Raw genomic sequence first — 21289 nt, 5'->3', positions numbered from 1 at the left:
TTTAGATCTCCCTTCACTGGCCTCTGAAAAACTATTTACTTCAAGGTTTCTCCAAAAGATGAAGATAGGTGCTATCATTTAAAGGTAAATCAAAATTGGATTAGTAATATATTTGACTTTATGCCCTGATTTATTCATCTCTTAGAGCCTTTGTAGGACCCATATCTTTTTATTGTCCTATCTTAATTCCAGGGAACAAAAATTATTCCAGTAACATCACATTATCTATTTAAATTTACTATTATGTGTGTGGGTTATTATTATTATACCTTCCACAGAATTTAACTAAGCTTTTAATTTAGAAAATTCACTTCAACCAAAATTTAAGGCATAGGACAGGATAAGAGAGGCAACAGTATAGAGCATTTTTCCAGCCATGATTATAAATGGCTTACTCCAGATCATGTCTACGTGTCTGTAAGTGTACGTAATATTTGGGCCCATTAGATCTTCAACAATATTTGGAGTGATGATGCTTGACCTGGTGCCAGGAAAGCTGACCTTCTTCCTTTGGGATATTTGTACTTTACCCGTAAGAAGTGTTTTTGCTAGAAAAGAACTTTATGCTCCTCCTTCCTGAAATTAAATCTATCACAATCTACTCATTTATAGAGTCGGGTCCTTTTTAATTCCTAGGCATTGATGTTTTTTATATACTTGGTAATGTCAATCTTATACAAAAAGAAGAGAACGAGGGCAAGGAAATAAGCATATATGAAGTGCCTACTTACTATATGCCAGTCATTGTGCAAAGGATTTTATAATTATTATCTTATTTGATCCTTACAACAAATTTAGGAGATAGAGGCTAGACTTAAATCTTTTCTGATCTTCCCTATTTCTGTCAAGACACTCAATTCTTTCAGGCTCCCAAATCAGTAATCTCAGTGTTAGCCTCAACTTCCCAGTTTCCTGCATCCCACATATCCAAACAGTTACCAGATCTTACCATTTTTACCTCCATATCTCTTGAAATCAGACCCCTTCTCTCTACTCAGTAACCATCTAAGTTCAGCTTCTCAACACTCCCACTTAGATTTTTCACAATGCCCTACCAACTGGGTTCTTTGAATCCAGTCAATTCCTACTTTATAGTCCATTCTCCAAACCATTGCTAAGTGATTTTCCTTAAGCACAGATCTAACCATGTAACTCTTTTTTTAAAGATATTGGAGTGGTTTGTCATTTCCTTCTCTAGTTTGTTTTACAAATGAAGAAACTATGGCAAACAGAGTTAAAGGGACATAACCAAGATTACACAGAATAAGTGTTTGAGGCCAGATTTTGAGCTCAAGAAGACTCCTGACGCCATGCTAGCTGCCCACTATGTAACTCTTGTATTCAGTCATCTCTGAGAGTTTCCTAGGGCCTCTGAAATAAATCCTCATACTTAGATTTTTTAATTCCTCATAATCTTGCCCCACCGTAACTTTTCCATTTCATTGGAATTAGTCTTCCTCCTGCATTATTTTAGGCAGCCAAATTGCCTTCTCTTTGTATCTCCCACTCCATATCTGTGATGTCACACTGGCTGTTCCCCAGGCCTAAAATTCTGTTATCACCTCCATTTTGTAAGAACATCTCTCTCCTCCTTCAAGTCATTGTTCATTTGCCATATGCTACAGAAACTTTTTTCCCTACTCCTCAACTTCTAGTGTCCTGTCTCTCATATCATTTTATATTTAACCATTTCATAATTATTCTCTGTTTACTTATATACGGTTCTGTTGTCTACCACATTTAAGTGTAAGTTCCTGGCAAACAGGGTTCATGTCACGTCATTCATCGTATTTGTATCCTTAGCATCTAGTATGGTGGCAGGTACAAAGTAAATACTTTATTAAGTAGCGGTTGATTGATCTACATCTATAATAAAGGTAATAAGTGTCTTGGAAAAAACCATTGGGTTAGGAATTAGAAAATACAAATCTATCACTCCATCAAAATTCTGATGGGTATCCATGACCCCGGGACATCTCCTTTCCTCAGTGAATTCAGTACGTGGTTCATAGTCTTTCTCTTTACTATCTACACTAATTCTTATTCTAGAACACTTCAACATACACTGATCCTGTCCCAAACACATCAGCTTCCCAGTTCCTCAAATCTATTTGATTCCCAACTATAATGCACATAGAAATAATAAAATCCTTGATTTTACAATCACTCAAAAGTGTTTCATTCTATGTTCTGAAAATCCTTTATATGATTATAATCTTCTATCATTCCATCTTTTCCTCAGTCTTATGACTCCTCACTCTGTTCTTCATCTTCATTGTGACCTCCAAACCCTCCACCTCTATTCTTTTTCCCCAGTCCAGTATCTTTACATTGGTTATAACTCTCTTCCCTATTAATCCTGCTGGTGAGCCAGTTCAATTCTAGAGAGAATGATCTACCACTGGAGTCCTTTTCTCTCTTATCCTGTCACCAACCATGTATGGCTAAGCCAAAATTTAGATTGTTCCCAACATCCACTGACTTTGTTGCCATTTATATACTGCTGAAAAGAGCTAAAGAAAAGTCATGAAAATCATGAACTGGGTCCACTATTGATTTCTATCACATAATCTTAACTAGGCCCTTATACAGCAAATCAACTCTTTTATTTGGGAAAAAAAGACCCCTAAACCCTTGTCCCGATTGGATTTAAGTGATAGTGATAGGTATAAGATAATTAGCATTGTGATTCTAAAGTGATTAGTATAAATTCCATCATAATCTTAATACAATCAGTAAAATTCATAATTTTTAGAAGGATTTCTAACTAAAGCATAAAAATTACTTCTAAAGGGATATCTAACCCCTCCCTAAGTGTGTCCTTCCCTTTATCATAAGATGCTAACTATCTGAATCTCATGTCCAAATATGGCACAAACATCATGCATCCTTTCCTGTTTGGAAATAGCCATCTCTCCCCCCAGATCAGATGAGAGAGAGGTAAGGGTCACTTGACTTGACTAAGACTAATATGGACTTTCCAAAATGAACTAACCAATCAGCTTTGTAATTGGGTAACTGTTTCTAAATAAGGCTTATATGATGTTATGTCTTGTGATCTTGTACAGAAGTATTCATTTTGTTATATAAACTAGGTCTCAACCTCTGGGCTTTGTCTCTTACTGGGGTTCAACAATGTAATACATGCAAGAGAACTCTTTTATTGGAGGACTTGGTCCTCTTCCAATAAAATCTAACTTTCTACCTTGACTTAGAGAAATTTGGCTTTTGGACTTTATTTACCTAAATTGTTGGAATCTGTGGGTTTCTATTTCACAACATTTACATCTCCCTAAATAATTCATTAATTAGCCAAAATAATAGCTATCCTAAACTTTTTGTATTCCTACTCAGACCACACATGACATTTACTCTTTCAGCCTCTCAACTGAGGACTTACCTTTTACCAGAAAATTGAAGTCATTTGCCAAAAGCTCCTCCATCTCCTTTTCCTTCTTATCTCATGTCACTCATATTTAGCACCCCAATATTTCTTCTCTCCCTATTTTGCATGAGGAGCAGTTCCCAAATGAACTATTCTACACTCACCCTTGATTTCATCCCATCCTGTCTTCTCCAACAAATCTCTCCCTCTAACAACCCTTCTCTCACTAATATTCAGGCTTTCTCTAACTGCTGGCCAACCTACTGTGGATGAGCTTTTCTGCAGCTAGTTATAAAATGAGCATCAGAAGGTAACTAATCTGTCACTCAGACCACACTCAAAATCTTTCTAGCATAGGAGAGTCTGTCTGAGATTATATTTTACTGGCATAGCTTTTGAGAATCCAAGCAAGCACATAAATTCTGAATGGTAAATAATTTTGTATTATATAATTTTTTTTAGCAGAAAAAGCAAAAAGATTAAGATAGAAATAATAAAATGACTTATAATTTCTGGTTATCCAATTCTTTACCCAAAATGATAGAATCTGACCTCATCTGAAATGTTATTATAACCTTTGAAAACAAAAGCAAAGCTTAATTATCTATTAATAACAATGACTGGTACAGAAAATTTATATATTAAGTGTTAATAATATCTAATAAATTTTCCAATAAAAAATTTACTCATCAGTTGATGTTTCTCGAAGTCTACATTTCCATTTTTGTCCATAGCATAAAAATTTTATTGTTAAAATTCCTCCTGCTGCAAAAGTAAGTACTAAGAAGAAGCCACTTATTACATTCCACCTTTTAGGATTGGTATTAGCAGAAGGTATTGCAAATATATCTAGGAAAGAAAATATATTTTTTTAAAACTTGGAATGAACCATAATGAAAAACATTTATGAAACTAGAAAGTCTTAAACTATGTTGTAAATGACTTGATGCATCATTAATTTGATTTATGTAAATAAATTTGACAAATTCTCCTATATATTTTATATATAATGTATACATATATACATGTATGATTATCTATTAGTCTCCCCTAAATTTCCACTGTTATTCATTCCCATGGAGTTAAGGTAACTTCAGTTCTTAAGGGTTGTGGCAAGAGACCACTAACAAGTTCTGGAAATATTCCTAAACTGGATAGTCTACCTATATGGACAAAGAGAAGGATGTCAGATCTATAACTGGAAATGCTTTCTGGTCAGGGAAGAAAATAGCAGATTTACCATATTACCTATTCTGTAAAATAATGCTGAGGATTAGGTTAATTCCTTTAGACTTCCATGTAGCATCATTATTAACATTGAATTTGTACTCCACAAAACCCTCCAGATAGTCAGTCACAAAAACTTCACAGTTCCCTTATCCTATATTTGTGGATTTGGAGTATTTTTCATATGACTAAAATAGTTTTAATTTCTTTACCTAAGAACTTCCCTTTAATATCTTTGATCTTTTTAGTATGTAGACCTGGTAGTGTTATTGCTAGGTCAAAAGATGTGCAAGTTTTATGGACTTTCAGCCAGGTTTCCAAATTGTTCTCAATAATATTTCTATCAGTTTACCATTCCACCAACAGTGTATCAGTGTCTCAATTTCCATCCATTGCCTGCAACATTTGTCATTTTCTTTTTTTGTTGTTGTTATATTGGTCAATGTCATTGGTATGGAGTGATACATCAGAATTATTTTAATTTGCATTTCTCTAATTATGATTTGGAATATTTTTCATATGACTAAAATAGTTTTAATTTATTCATCTGAAAATTGTCCATTTATCAATTAGAGAATCATTTGTATTCTTAAATATGTACTTTTAGGTGTAAGTAGCTTTAAATGGATGAGGTTTTTGGTAGATTTCAAGTTTAATTCAAGTTAACAATATGATATAGCATCCAAGAGAGACAGTGTAAAACTCAAGCTACATTAAGACAGGCATGGTGACCAAGACAAGAAAAGTGATAATCATATTATACTATGTCCTGGTAAGACCATATCTGGAATATTGTGTTCAGTCCTGGGAACTAAATTTTAAGAAACAAGTTACTAAATGAAAATGACCCCAGAAAAAGAAACCATGATAATGAAGGGCTTCTGTTTATGTTATATGAAGAATGGGGCTGGTTAGCTAGAGGAAAAAAAAAAGGCCCTAAGAGGTTTTATTAAGCATTTTGAGGGATGTCATGAGCACAAAGAAACATACCTGTTCTTCTTAGCCTCAAGGAAGATATTAAAAGCAAAAGAGGATCTTAAGAAGGATTTTAAAAATCATATAAGAGATGAAGGAGAAAAAATGAACAAAGTAATAAAGAGAATCATGGGGAGAAAGTCAGTAGCTTGGTAAAGAAAGCAAACAAATTGGAAAAATAAATACAAAACAAAATTCTCACTGAAATAAACAACTCCATAAAAAGTAGAATTGACCAAATGGAAAAAGAAATGCAAAAATTCAAATTTAGAACCTTAGAACAAGTGTAAATTAATGATTTCAAGAGAAATCAAGAAACAATTAAATTAAATTAAAAGAATGAGAAAAATAGAAAAAAAAACTCCGAAATGTCTCCTTGAAAAAATAACTGACCTGGAAACAAGATCCAGGAAAATAATATAAGAATTATTGGAATAAATGAAATCCATAATTTAAAAAAAAGAGCCTGGACATCATATTACAGGAAATATTCAAGGACAATTCCTTAAATATTCTTGAACAAAAGAGGGGGAAATAAATTGAAAGAATATATCAACCACCCAAAAATATTTTTGAATGAAATATCAAAATAAAAACTCTAAGAAATATTATAGCCAAATTCTAGAGCTCCCAGGCACAGCAGAAAATACTGCAAGAAGTCAGAAAAAATAATTCAGTTATCATGGAGCCACAGTCAGGATTACATAGAAATTAACACCAAGATTAAAGGCTTGGAACATATTATTCTGGAAGGCAAAGGAAGTAGAATTACCACAAAGAATCATCTACACAGTGAAACCGAGTATAATCTTCCATGGGGAAAATGGACATGTAATGAAATATAAGATTTTCAAGCTTTTCTGTTGAAAGATCAGACATGAACAGAAAATTTGATGGTCAAATATAAGACAAAAGAAAAACATAAAAAGAAAAAAAATGAAAGAGTAATCTTAAGGGATTCAGTAAGATTCAACTGTTTACATGTCTACCTGGAAAACACTTCTAGCATTTAAGAATTATATCACTATAAAGGTAGTTACATAGACAGGGACATGGAAATACATTGAATATAATATTTTTAAAATAAAAAAAAATTGAGGGAAAAAAAGAGGAATACTCTGAGGGAAAAGAGAAGGAAAAATAGAAGAGGTTCAAAATTTGTTACAATTGTGAACTTTAAATTACTCCACCCTACTTATTCTAACAAAATCAGGAATGTCTTCTGAACTTTAGGTTTCTCCACTGTACTTAGTCTAACAAAATCAGGAATGTCTACACCCATACTTAAGGATTAAGTATTTAGGAGGATGGCCTTTGATAGACGTGCTAGAAAATGACAAATCAGAAACAGCTGACAGACCCCTGAGCTGTCCTAAGTCAAGATTAAGCTACCATTGGTACAGGTGAGACACAGGAAAGTGATATAAAACCCTCTATATATTTCATGTCACTTCCTCTATACAGGGTCTTTTGGCTCTTTCCCTGGAGAGGTGGCTCTGGCTGGCAGCGTGCTAAGAGTTCCAACATCTTGGCATGGTGGCAGCTATTGTCCAGTTTGGTGGTGAGTTTTCCCTTGATACTATACTGGGAGAAGCTGAGTACCTAGTTCAGGTTCAGGCATCTTAGCTGAGCCCTCTTTGAGTTTAGGCTGATTCCTTTCTCCTTTACCTTCTAACACTATCCTCTTAAAAGCTACTAATTTGAACTTCCCCTGGTATAGGCCAGGCAGAAGAAATCCTACACCTTTTCCCTCTCCCTTCTCCTTAATTTTTTCCCTCTATATTAATTAAAAGCACCATAAATTTCCAGCTGACTTCGGTATTTTATTTGGGATATCCCCTGATGACCAAAATTAATTTACTTTAGGTCACAACCTTAAAATTATCTTTACACAATGGAGGGGATGCTTAAATCTTACTGTTATCAGAATTGCCTCAAAAATGGAATAACATCTACACTCACTTAGGTATATAAATCTATTTTAACATATAAGGAAATAAGAGAAGAGGTTAAGAAAGAAAAACAAAGGAAATCACAATTTGGACAAAGCAAAAGAAAAATAGATTTAGTTAAAAGGAAGAAAACTATATCTTGATAAAAGGTACCATAGGCAATAAAATAATATCCATACTAAACATATATTCACCAAATGGTAGAACATTCCAAGTTTTTAAAAGACAAATTAAATGAGTTACAGGAAGAAATAGACAATAAAACTATACTAGTGAGGGATCCCAACTTTCCATTCTCATAACTCAATACATTTAAAACATAAACAAAAAAGCAGTTAAAGGGGTAGAAAGAATTTTAGAAAAGTTATATATGATACATCTCTAGAGAAAGTTCAATCAGAATAGAAAGGAAGATATCTTCTTTTTTGTAGTGTACAATCCCAAAATTGACCATAAAACCTCACAACCAAATTTAAAAATGTAGAAATATTAAATATATCCTTTTCAGACCACAATGTAATAAAAATTATATTCAATAAAGAACTGGGTAGATATAAATTAAAATTAACTGGAAACTAAACAACCTAATTCTAAAGAATGAGTGAGCAAAAGGGTGAGTAAAAGGACAAATAATAGAAATAAGTAATAATTTCATTGAAGAAAATTAGGAGAAAACATACCAAAACTTATGGGATGCAACCAAAGCAGTACTCTGAGGAAATTTTTTATCTCTAAATCATTGGTTCTCAACCTTTCTAATGCCGTGACCCCACAATACAGTTCCTCATGTTGGGGTGACCCCAAACCAAAAAATTATTTTGGTGGCTACTTCAAAACTGTAATTTTGCTACAGTTATGATTCAGAATATAAATACCTGATATGCATTATGTATTCTCATTGCTACAAGTTGAGAGGTTGAGAACCGCTGCTCTAAATCTTTACATCAAATTGAGACAGAGGAGATTGGTGAAAAGGTTACTAAAAAAATCTAGGAAAAAAGAACAAACTATGGCAGAGTAGAGGATGAGACTACTTTGCTCTCCAAACTTCTCTACAAACAATCAAAAATAACACCACAGAATCAATGCTAAACATGGCAGAGATTTTTTAAAAGTGCCTGAAAAGAAGCAGAACAACCAAGGATAATGCAGTAGTAATGTAATTCATGACCTCCCCGGCCACCATTTCATTTGATTGAAGCTTGAAGCATAAATGTCCCAACAAAAACACAAATTACTTGGAAACAATCAAAAAGCCCTGGGGTCAGGTTAAGAAGGCTTACCTTGTCTAGTTATCATAGCATACAATTTTAAAAGAAAAAGATAGATGAATTAAAGATGGAAATAACAACAAAACAATAGTAACAGAGGAATAGTAAATTAATAAATAAAACTATACCAATAAATTTGACAAATAAGCAAAATGAATGTTTACTAAAATATAGATTGCTCAGATTAACAGAGGAGGAACTAGAACACTTATATAACCCTCTCAGAAAAAGAAATTGAACAAGCCATCAATTAACTTCCTAAAGGAAAATTCCCATAGCAAAATAAGTTCACAACTAAATTCTACTATTTAAAAACAATTAAGCCTAACAACATATGAACTATTTGGGGAAATTGGCAAAAAAGGACTCCTACAAAATTACTTTTACAACACAAATATGGTCCTAATACCTAAACTAGGAAGTGCTAAAAACAGAGAAGGAAAACTATAGACCAGGGATGGCAAACATTTTAGAGACCAAGTGCCCAAATTATACCCTAATTCCACATGTGAGCTGCCCCATTACCCCAGACAGGAGAGTGAGAAAGCACTCCCTTTGTGCTGTGGGCAGAGGAATGAGTGAAGTGAAAAATGTCCTCAGGCGATGTGGACCTTGAGCACATGTGCCATAGGTTTGCCAACATGAATATAGACCAATCTCCCTAAAGAATATTGATGCTAAAACCTTAGTTAAAACATGAGCAGGGAGATGATAGCAAAGTATCAAAAGGATCACACTGTATGATCAGGAAGCATCCATGCCAGAAATGCAAAGCATGTACTTGGTCAGGAATGTATTGAGAACTTAACCTTACTCCATCCATATTTAGGCATACCTTAAGGGGAAGATAAAGTTGTAAAACTCCTTACTGAACAATGAAAAAAGTCCCCAACCCATACTTATAGTTAGGCCAAGCCCTTAAGCTAGATCTATTTTTAGATCTAATACAAAAGGGTGCTAAGTACTGTAAATCTTGAAATCTCTCAGACTTGTGAATGTTAAAATTTTCCCCATCAGGGAATTCTTAATTGGAACAAATTCCCTACTGAGAAACATTCCCCATTTTGATGTGAGAACTCGCCAGGATCAGAAATGAGAGGACCTCTACTCCAACCTTACTTAAGACTGCTTTAGGGGAAAAAAACTCCTTGCTAAACAATGAAAGTACTTGGATCCATGCTTATAATAAGGCAAGGAGTTCTTTGAGCCAGGCCTGTTTTTAGAATTGATACAATGGGATGCTAGGTACCTAAAAGGGTCGGGCAAGTTTTCTCTTGATGAGATTAGTCGACTCAGCTGTGTTTTCTCTGGTTCAGACTTACTGAGGAGATTGGTCAACTTAGCAGGAATTTAGATGGGCAGTCCTTTGGAAAGCATCTACAGTGATTGGTAGATGTAGGGACTTAGGGGAGGTGACATGGGAGAAAACCCCTATATAAGAAAAAGCAGAATCTCCAAGAGGAACCATCGGTAAATAAAATCAGATCTGCATTGTCTAAGGGAGTGTCCAAGAGATTATCTCAAGGGTTTTCTGCCATGGACACTAATGTTTCACAATTGTGTAATGGTTCTCCTGAAGTTGGTAAATCTGGAAGCAAGGTGGCAGGGTTAAGAGTAGTACAATGTTTTAAAGTAATGTTTTCACTATTTAATAAGGTTATTTCATAGCTTGTAATTCTCTGATCCAAGAATGCCTGTGTTCTATGTTTTATCAATAATGCTTCTACCTCATGTGGGCACATTATTGTTAATGGACATCCCAATACTAAATCAACAGTTTTTGTTACTAGTAAGGCTGTAGCAGCTACTCCTCTAAGACATGGTGGTGCTCCTGCTGCTAGTGGGTCCAATTTAGCAGAATAATAAGTAATTGGGCACTGAGAAGGTCCCAAAGTCTGAGTTAACACGCCAGAAGCTACTCCTCTTCACTCATGCACATACAAAGTAAATGGCTTGTTGTAATCTGGGATGCCTAGAGCAAGGGCAGACATGATAGCCTTTTTTAGATCTGATAGAGCTGACAAGTGTTCAGGCTCTAATTTGAGGGGTTCAGGAACCGAATCCTTTGTTAATGCTATAAGGGGTTTAGTAATTTCCCCATAGCAAGGAATCCATTGTCTACAAAACCCTGTTGCTCCTAAAATTGCTCTCAACTGTTTCTTAGTAGTAGGAGCACTTAAATTTTGAATATTCTCAATTCGTTTTGGAGAAATATAACGAGCACCAGCAGTCAAGATGAATCCCAAATATTCTACTTTAGGGAGACACCACTGAACTTTATCCTTCGAAATTTTATGTCCTCTTTTGTACAATTCCAAAAGAAGGTGTTTGCTATCTTCTTGACATGTTTTTGCGTCTGTTGAAGCCAAGAGTAGATCATCTACATATTTTATTAATTTACTATTTTTAAATGTTATATTGTCTGTGTCTTGGCTCAAAATTTGCTCAAATAAACTCAGACTTTCCACATAACCCTGTGGCAGTCAACTCCATGAATATTGTGAGCCCTTCCAGATAAAAGCAAAAATATGCCTGGAGTTCTCATGTATAGGTATGGAAAAGAAAGCTGAACACAAGTCTACTACTGTAAAGTATGTAGCTGTGCTAGGAATAGAGGAAATAATAGTATTTATGTTAGAAACTACGGAGTGTCTCTTTATAACATGATTATTCACCGCCCTCAGATCCTGTACGAATTTATAGAGGTGCTTGCCATCGGGCCCTCTTTTTGGTTTTTTAACTGGCAGGATGGGCGTGTTGTATTCAGATTTGCAAGGGATTATTATTCCCTGATCAATTAATGAGTTAATAACTGGTGTAATACCCTCAATCACCTCCTTTGAGAGGGGATACTGAGGGATGGAAGTAGGTTGGCTAGATTTAGTTTTTATCTGCACAGGAACAGCAGATTTAAGTAAACCTACATCGGAAGAAGACGTGGCCCAAAGAGACTCCAGTATATCCTTAGGTATTTCAAAAGTGGAAGGCTCTTTTGCCTCCTGGTTTTCCGAGAGAAGTACAGGGAGTAAATTTAAAGATTCCTCTGGTACTTCCAATGATAAATTACCATCTGGTGAACAAGTTATTGTGGCTCTGAGTTTGTATAGAAGGTCTATCCCCAGCAAATTTAAAGGGGATTCAGGCATCAAAAGAAAGGAATGTTGTACCTCTAGGGGTCCCACAGACACCATTCTAGGGGCAAGTTTTTCAACTCTTTGGGGTATTCCTGATACCCCCACTACACTTTGTGAATCAATGGAATAACAATTTAAATCTGGTACATTCTTCAATACAGACCTGGTAGCTCCAGTGTCTAATAGAAAATCATAATAAGTATTACCCACCTTTAAGGTGACATGGGGTTCATTAGTATGGGGAGGGCAGTGGATAGGGACAATGGGTAGTAGGACATCAGGGTCTGGAAAATCAAAGGTTGTATCCTCTGATTCCTGTGCCCCAGCCCCCCCCCCCAGATGCCATCATTGTGTTTGGGACATTCCTTGGGCACCCCGCTGAAGGGCACCTTGACTGTTTTTTGGACGAGCTCCATTTCTTATATTTTGTTGTTGTTGGGTATTATCATTTTCTTCATTTGGAGCATTGTCATTATTTTCCCAGTTCCTATTTCTATAATTCTGGTTTCTAAAGTTATTATTTCTATGTTCATTATAGTTATTTCCATAATCATCATTATAATTTCTAGAATTTCTAGAATTTCTAAAATTCTTCTGGTTTCTATGACCATTATCATCATTTCTATAGTTATTTCTAAAGCTATTATTAAACTGCGTATTCCTTCCAATCATCTTAAGAAAGGTTCTACATTCCATCATTTTGTGGCCCTTCTTGTCACAGAAGTGGCAAGTTACTGATTTATTTGTGAATTCCCACAAAGGGGCTATAGTCTCTCCCTTATTTTTCAATTGTCTCTTTAACATTTCAATTTCATTCTTTAAATCTTCTACTGATGTATCGTCTTCCTCAGGTCTTTTTACACGACCTTTATAAACATAGGTTGCTACTCTCCTTAGTTCATCAAGGTCCATAGAGTCCCAATTAGGACAGCTAGTTCTAAAGTAGTCTTTTACCACTGAACAACAATCCTTAACAAATTGCCTATGTATTTGTCTAATGTCTCTTTCTCTGGATAAATCAAGGTCCATATATGTATTCCCTATGTCAATAAGTGTCCATAAACTGGGAGGGTGTTTCATTAATATGTTGTCGGGTTTTTTCAAATTTTGACCATTTTTCAGGTCTATCAGAGCAAGCTCTCATGGCTGTCAATAATGCTTCTCTGGCCTGGTTTAGTTTTGTGTAATCTAGTTCAACATTGGGGTTCCAATGTGGATCTTCAGTTGGCCAATAATGTCCTCTTCTACCTCATTTTTGATTAGCCAGAGAGACGATATTATTTTTCTCTCTCTTTGTTAATAATTCTTCTAATATATTCTCAACATCCAACCAAGTGGGGTCAAAAGTTCTGAATATGTTCTCTAATTTTTTTTATAATTAATATTGGTTCATCCTCAAATGATGGCATATCTTCCTTCAATTTTTTTTAAATCCTCAGGGGTAAAAGGTGTATGATGTCTTACAGATATCAAGTTTCCATTTTTATTAAAAGTGGGTACTTCCCTTAAAGGAAATAAACTTTCTAAATTATTTGGTACTCCTGTTTCTAGGCTTCTTGCTCCATTTTCAATTGGGTAAGTCTGAGAAATAGAAGAGTTGGGCACATTAAAAGGAAGGGTTTGTTGTCCCATAGTGCCAAAAAAATCAGGGGTATGGTGTGAATTTAGGTTGGAATGTGAACTTAAAGTAGATTGTGTAGGATGAGAAGGAGGGGCCAAGGAAGAAGTGTGAAAGGATACAGAGGTGTTTGGATTGGAGGAATCAGTAAGGTGATTAAGATCAGAAGTATGGGTAGGGTGTGAACTTAGAGTTGATTGTGTTGGGTTGGAAGCGTGGGTGGGGTGTGAACTTACAATTGATTATGTTGGGTAGGAAGCATGAGCAGTGGGAGGAGTGGGTGGGTTTTCTGAGGCCTAGGAGGCAGGGGGAGGGGTGGATTCATTAGAAGCAGGGGGTTCTAAGGTCAAGTTGGCATGAGGAGCTGTGCCCAGAGTTTCTGATAATGTTCTTAATTCTCTTTTAATGCTTCTCATAAAAGCTACAATCTCTCCCTGACCTTCCTCTATAAGCTCAAGCCGAGTATTTAGTTCTGCATATTGTCGAGTAGTAGAAGGAACGCTTGGTTGGTTTGGCTGAGAAGTGGGTTTTGTAAAGAAATACCATATTACATCTATAACAATCAAAATCCAAAGGGGGAGTACTGTGTTGATTATATTTTGCCATAAATCCCATGGTATGAGAAATTTTAGAGAGAAAATGAATGCAAATTTTACAAGGTTGGTCATGGAGCTGAATAGCCAGTTGTTAAGTATGTTGTGAACTGGCTGTAACCACATATTTCTAAAGTAAACACGTGGGGAGAAGGACAAGGACAGAACTTTCCCCAGGTTTTGTCTTAATCTTAATTTAGGCAGTTGTTCCCTAAAGGAAAGGATTTAGAAATCGTTCTCCCAGCCAGGACTTTAGGGCCCTGTTGCTAAGATCTAAAACAGCTTAAATTAAGGAGAATCAAAAAGGTTTTTTTTTTTTTTATTTTACTCACCCGTTCTTGCAGCTGTAAATTTGAAGTCAAGTTAAAAAAGAAAACAAAACTGACTGATAGGCAAGTAATAAAGCAAAGAGATAAAGGAAAGAGATTTCACAGAAGTCTTTTGATGGTTTCTCACCAACTTCGTGAGGTTGCCATAAATTGCGAGATTTAAAATGGTTGAGGTCTTAAACTGTAGTGATTAAAATAGTGGAAGATATAAATTGTGATAGATATAAGAGAGGGTGAGTAAATTTGACAGCAGAAAATATGTTTCACTGCAGTGTCTTGGTTTTAAATAAAATATAAGGTGGTCGCCAAGGAAATATTTCCAATTATTCAAATACCCAAGTCAACTGGGTTTTATAGAGATTTTTAATTAATAATATAATGAGGAATTAGGAAAGAGAGAAAGAGTAGGAAAGGAATAATTATGAAGGGCCTCAATCCAATATGGCCTAGACCTGAGTCTTAAGAAAGAGAATCAGTCAATCAGTCTTTTTTGGAGAATTACTTTTGGAGGATCTCTGATGAGGATCGCTTGGGAAGAATCTGTTGAGAGAGGTTCTGGAGAAGGGAAGCTCTTGGAGGACAATCTCTAAGGAGGTCTCACTGGAAGGCTCTCTAGTGAAGTCAGCTGAGATGGAGCTGGCCTGGTGTCACTAGAATCCTTGTTTAGGCAGATCTTGTGGTGAGTGTTAAAAGACTGGCTGATTCTCTCTCTTAAGACTCAGGTCTAGGCCATATTGGATTGAGGCCCTTCATAATTATTCCTTTCCTACTCTTTCTCTTTTTCTCTAATTCCTCATTATATTATTAATTAAAAATCTCTATAAAATCCAGTTGACTTGGGTATTTGAATAATTGGGAATATTTCCCTGGCGACCACCTTATATTTGATTTAAAACCAAGACACTGTAGTGAAACATATTTTCTGCGGTCAAATTTACTCACCCTCTCTTATATCTATCACAATTTATATCTTCCACTATTTTAACCACTGTAGTTTAGGACCTCAACTATTTTAAATCTCACAGTACCTAGGAAGGTTAAATTAATCACTAAAAGGGCAAACTTAGCAGAGATATTAATTACTCAGAAGTTTTAGTCTACCCAGAGAAGGTGATAACAAGATGTGAATTAAGAAGGTGATAACAAGATGTGAATTAAGAATGGTCCGTCCTATTGGAAAATGTCTACTGTGATTGTTAGATGTCAAAATTTAGGGGAGGTGACATAAGAGAAAATTCTCTTTAAAAGGAGGTCAGGAACTGAGAACTGCTCTCTCTTGGTGGCTGAACTTAGTTGAGCTCAAGAGCTGAACTGGAGGGTCTCTCTGAACACCAGAGTTTTGCTTGGAAAGATCTTGTGGTGAGTGATTAAAAACTGACTTAGATTCTCTCTTAAAAAAGAAAGGCTTACGCCATGGCCTAGTCCCTAGATTTTCCTATTATTTCCTCTTACTCTGTCTCTCTCCTTTTCCTTAATTCCTTCATTTATATTAATTAAAATCTCCATAAAACCCAGCTGACTGGTATTTCATATTTGGGAATTTTTCCCATGGTGACCACTTATTTTTGATATAAAATCAAGATGCTAAAAATTTTCTTTACAGTTTAGGCAATTCAAAGTCTTGAAACCATATTTTTGTGGTCACAGTTTATGGCAACTACTCTTTTGTCTGTAACAAAAGATAATATAATGCTATACTTAGAGGATCAACTAAAAATAGTTGAAATAATTAACAATGGTAGCAAACTTGCAGGATATAAATTAAACCCATATAAATCATCAGTATTTCTATATGTTATCAACAAATCTTAGCAGTAAACAATAGAAAAATAAATTCCACTTAAATTAATGGTACATAATATAAAGTCCTAGGGAGTCTACAAAACAAAGTCAGAAACTGTAGGAACTCAATTACATTACTTTTCATACAGAAAAAGTCACATCTTAACAAATGAGAGAACATTAATTGCTCTTAGGTCAAGCAAAAATCTAATAAAAATTACAACTTTACTTAAATTAATCTACTTATTCAGTACTGTAACATTCAAACTGCCCAAAATTATTTTATAGAGCTAGAAAAAATAATAAAATTAATCCAGAAGAAGAAATATCGTAAATATCAAAGGGATCAATGGGGAAAAATTAAATAACGTACCCTTATCAATACCAGATTTTAAACTGTATTATAAAGCAGTAATCATCGTAACAACCTGGTAGTAGCTAAGAATTAATGGTGGATCAGTGAAATAGATTAGGCACATAATACCTAGTAATAAATGGCCATAGTGATTTAGTGTTTGATAAATCAAAAGATCCAAGCTTTAAGGATAAAAATTCACTATTTGACAGAAAATGTTGGGAAAATTTAAAAATTCAGGGGCAGAGACCAAGGATATATTAACATCTCACACTGTTCAAGATAAGGTCAACATAAGTACTTGAGTTAGTCATAAACAGTGATACCATAAACAAATTAGGGAAGCATAGAATAGTTTGCCTTTAGGTCTATGGATAAGGTAAAATTTTGTGGCTAAGCCAAGAGAAACTAGGTATAGATCAATATATCATACCATATAACAAGATAACGTTAAAAATAAGTACATGATTCAGACATAAAGGGTGATATCTTAAGCAAATTAGGGCAGCAATAATTTAACTGTCAGATCTCTGGATAAAAGAAGAATTTATGACCAAACAAGAAATAGAGAGCATTACATAGAAATGTGCATAGTCATTGATCTAGTAATACCATTACTATGTCTATATCCCAGAAAACACTAAGACAATGAAAGAAGACTATTGGTACAAAAATATTTACAACACCTTTTTTTGTGGTGGCAAAATGGCTAATTTCAATTTTATTAAACTTAAAGGGGTTTGCACAAGCAGAAACCAATGCAACAAAGATTAGAAGGAAAACATAAAACTAGGCAGGGGGGAATTATAATAAGTGTTTCTGACAGAGGCCTCATCTCTCAAATAGATGAGAAATTAGTCAATATCTTATGGAGAGAAAGGTGTATGATGTCTAATGTTTACTAAGTTCCCTCATTTATTATAAGTGGTAACATCCCTTAGAGGGAATAGGCCTTTATGTGAATTGTCTGTGATTACTGCTGCTTGGCTTAATGTTTGGGTTTTGTAGAATGGGTGAAGGGGGAGGAGTAGTAGGGACAGGGTAAAGAGTGGTAGATACAGGGAGAGAGACTTATTTGAACTGAGGCAGAGTGAAGTGAGCAGAACAAGATGAACATTATATAGTGAAATCACTATTGTGTGATGAACCTTTAGATATTGAGAGATTCAAAGAAAATAAAACCGTTCCTTTGAGGATGATCCCATTGTAGTCATTAATAAGTTTGAAAGCATTACCACCAGTATAATCCCAGGTAACTTGAAGTGGAAAATCTGCTTCACACCCTATAAATGAAGATCCTAAATGGGACCCAAATTTAGAGGAAGATTACTTACAACTCTGTCAGGCTAGGAATGCCTTACTAAAAGCAATGAGGGCTTGCTCTGACAGGCCCAGGACATGGACTTAATTTGAACTTATAAAGCAGAAAGATAATGAAAACCCCTCTCAGTTTATGAATAGGCTTATTGAGCTGGTAGGCAGATGTGTAGACCTAGATCTTCCAAGGGAAAGAAATGTTAGACAAATCAGGAGACAATTTGTAAAAAAAAAACAGTTGCAAGGTGATTACAAACTATTTTATGACAAAAGGTCCAAACTGGGCTAATATGGACATCTCAGAATTGAAAAGAGTGGCAGTTTACCTTTTTGATGGACATGAAAAGAAAGATGAAGAGAATACTGACTTAGTGGAGAGATTAATGAAAAGAATAGATGCATTAAGTGAAAATTTTTAAAAAGCATCTGCAAAACAGGGAGATGCCATAGGCCCTTTACAGGAATTCACGAAGTAATCATCAACATGTTATTTTTGAGGAAAGATGGATCATCATATAATTATGAATTGTAAGAAGAGGAATCAGGATAATAGAAATAGAAGCTTGAGGAATAATAACAATAATAAGAACTCAAATAGGAATAGTAATTCAAATGAGGCAAATCATAACTCACACCAAAACATCCAATATGGGATTTATCCTCACTGTGCTGAGTATGGCAACCCCCCCTCAATATGGGGGATCCCAGAAGCATGACCAAAGAAATCTAGATGAATGGTTGTACTCAGAATAATAAGGGACTTGGACTCCATTGCCTAATTGAAGTTAACTGTTTTAGTTTGTTCCCCTGTTACAAGGTTTATTCAATTTAAATTTTTTCTCTTTTTTTTTGGTCATTTTGGTTTTCTTTTGACAATTGATTCATATATCTCATAACTCAGTCATGTATCCTGGGGTGATTCTGGTGTTGGTCAACACCATCCTCAGGGGAGATTGTATAATTATCCTAAAGTCAAAGGTTTAAAAATCTTTTGGAGAAATTTTAAGAAAAGAAACTCACCAACACCCCAAATCAAGAAAGCAGATCTTTTGGAGAAGGTGCCATAAGAAAGCTTGCAGACACCACACACTGCATCAAAAGATCCAGAGTGAACTTTGGAATATAATGAACTGAACTCAAGGGAATTGAATATATTTATTCTGAATGTAAACTCTTATGCCAAAGGGGAATGCCCCCTTATTGACTTTTTGTCAATGCTTCTACTAATCATCATTTCTATTTTTTTCTCTTTTATTTCCCTCTTACCCCCAATTATTGTAATTCCCTCTAAGTAAAGTGCAATATTCTATACACCTCTAGTAAGAAAATCTTTAGAGGAATAACCTGGTTATTAGAAATGATTCACTGGAGAGACTAGGCATGTTAATCTCCCAAAACACTCAATTTGGGAGATTTCAACATGCTCATCTCCCAGTAGAATCATAGAGGGGGGGAATCTTGGGAAGGGAATTTCTCTCTCCATTATGTTGCTTTGTTTGACATCATCAATAAGTGACCTGGAGGTCAAAGACAATTGAGATGTGCAGATATTGACAGGCTCTCAGAAAAAGGAAGTTGAAACCAAAGAGACGGGAAACTGATTCCTCCCTGGGCAAATTAAGAAACTATGATTGGTTCCTGAAATGTGAAGTGGGAGAACTAATGCGTGGAGAAAATTGCTTATAAGGTGAAACGACGGCTCTGATATCTCTCATGCACACTCTTCTGGCTAGAGGTAGGAACCTGAAGAAACTCATGTCAGTGGTAAGTTTCAATCCATCAGAAGGGCAAATAGGGTAGTGAGCTAAGATACTCTCTACCTCTTTCCCACATTTCCCTCTCTTTACTATTACTACCTTGAAATAATTAAATTATTAAAGCTACTAGCAACCTTATGATTTATTTTAATTATTATGATTGCAACTCCAGATTTTATAATATTTATTTTCTGTCTACTCATCTATCAGAAATTATCTGAGTCCTTGATAAAATATTTGAATCTTAAGGCTATATACATGCTTAAGGGGTATTTTCTATTTCCTGTTATGTAACATGAGCCTTTTTATTTATTTTTTCCTACAAAAGTCTCTTTCATTGGTCTGACCCAGGACCAGAAATCCTTATTATTAGAATTATTCCTTTAAGTTAACATATTGTCTTTAGAGAGACCCTGTTAAAATGCACATTACTTAGGAGAGTTAAAATACAAATGCCCAAGAACCCAACAGTATGGATTATCTGTCACTCCTCATGAACTAAGACAGAATATCAGAGTGGGAGAAGAAAGGCTATTTAAAGAGCTCTGACCTAAGTGAGGTCTTAAAGTAGAAGGACCTATAAAGATGTTATTAGCAATAAAAGTCCTGAGGGAGAGGTTTTTCTTGTATTTTTTGTTTTTGTCCATGTTTTCTTTAACATCATCTTTAATATGGAAGTGTTTTACATGACTGCACCTGTATAATCTATATGAGCTTGACTGTCTTCTCAAGGAGGGATGAGAGAAGGAAAGTAGGAAGGAAGGAAGAGAATTTGGAGTCAAAAAACTTATTAAATGATTGTTCAGGGTAGTTAAGTGGTTCAGTAGATAGAGAGCCACACCTGGAGACAGAAGGTCATGGGTTCAAATTTTGCCTCAGATACTTTCTAGCTTTGTGACCCTGAGCAAGTCACTTAACCCCATTGCTTAACCCTTACCACTCTTCTACCTTGGTATCTATTCTTAGGAAGAAGGTAAGGGGTTTTTTATGACAAAAAAAAATTTAAATGAATGTTAAAAAACGTAATATGTAATTGTGAAAAAAAAACAAAATAAGCAATAGAAAAAAGATGACCGCAATTAGTATGGAGTATCCCACACAAAAACAAAAAATCTCTTAATGTACAAATCAATGTCAAACTCAGGTAATAATCTAGCAATCAGAAGACCTACATTCTGAATATCATTTATCCATTATGCTATTTTAAAAACTATCAAAAATTACCAAATTTAAATCAAATGAGTGGGAAGCTTTCTCTGCCCTTATAGTGTAAAATGCCAAACAGAATGAAAGGAAAACAGACAATTCTCAAGAAAAGGAATACATAATATTTTTGAAAGTATGAAAAGCAGAGAAAATACAAATTGAAGCAATTCTGAAATTTTACTTTATGACCATTAACTTGGAAATAGCAAAATTTAAGTATTAGAATGTCTTTAGTAAGAGCAACGACAAAAAATATGCCCATATATGTTAATAAAGTTGTGAATTGTTTCAAACATTTTAGAAAGTAATATTGAATTATTTTCTAATGGTTACAAATGAATAAGTAATATTTTTAATGTCCTTTGAAGGCAAAGAAATGGAAATTTTA

General features: G+C 34.9%; 1 protein-coding gene across 2 annotated transcripts in view; it reads right to left on the bottom strand.

The window, feature by feature from the left end:
• The window catches only part of LOC100032993 (disintegrin and metalloproteinase domain-containing protein 2), a 139716-nt gene that overhangs the window by 2225 nt on the left and 116202 nt on the right, over positions 1-21289 (bottom strand). For both annotated transcript variants that reach the window (XM_007476385.2, XM_016431196.2), the window contains one exon: positions 4072-4234. In XM_007476385.2, coding sequence (XP_007476447.1) covers positions 4072-4234 — 163 coding nt within the window. The remainder of the gene's footprint in view (positions 1-4071; positions 4235-21289) is intronic.

Source organism: Monodelphis domestica, chromosome 1 (assembly GCF_027887165.1).
Source record: "Monodelphis domestica isolate mMonDom1 chromosome 1, mMonDom1.pri, whole genome shotgun sequence".
Taxonomy (NCBI): Eukaryota; Metazoa; Chordata; class Mammalia; order Didelphimorphia; family Didelphidae; genus Monodelphis; species Monodelphis domestica.
This window is presented reverse-complemented; position numbering and strand designations above follow the sequence as displayed.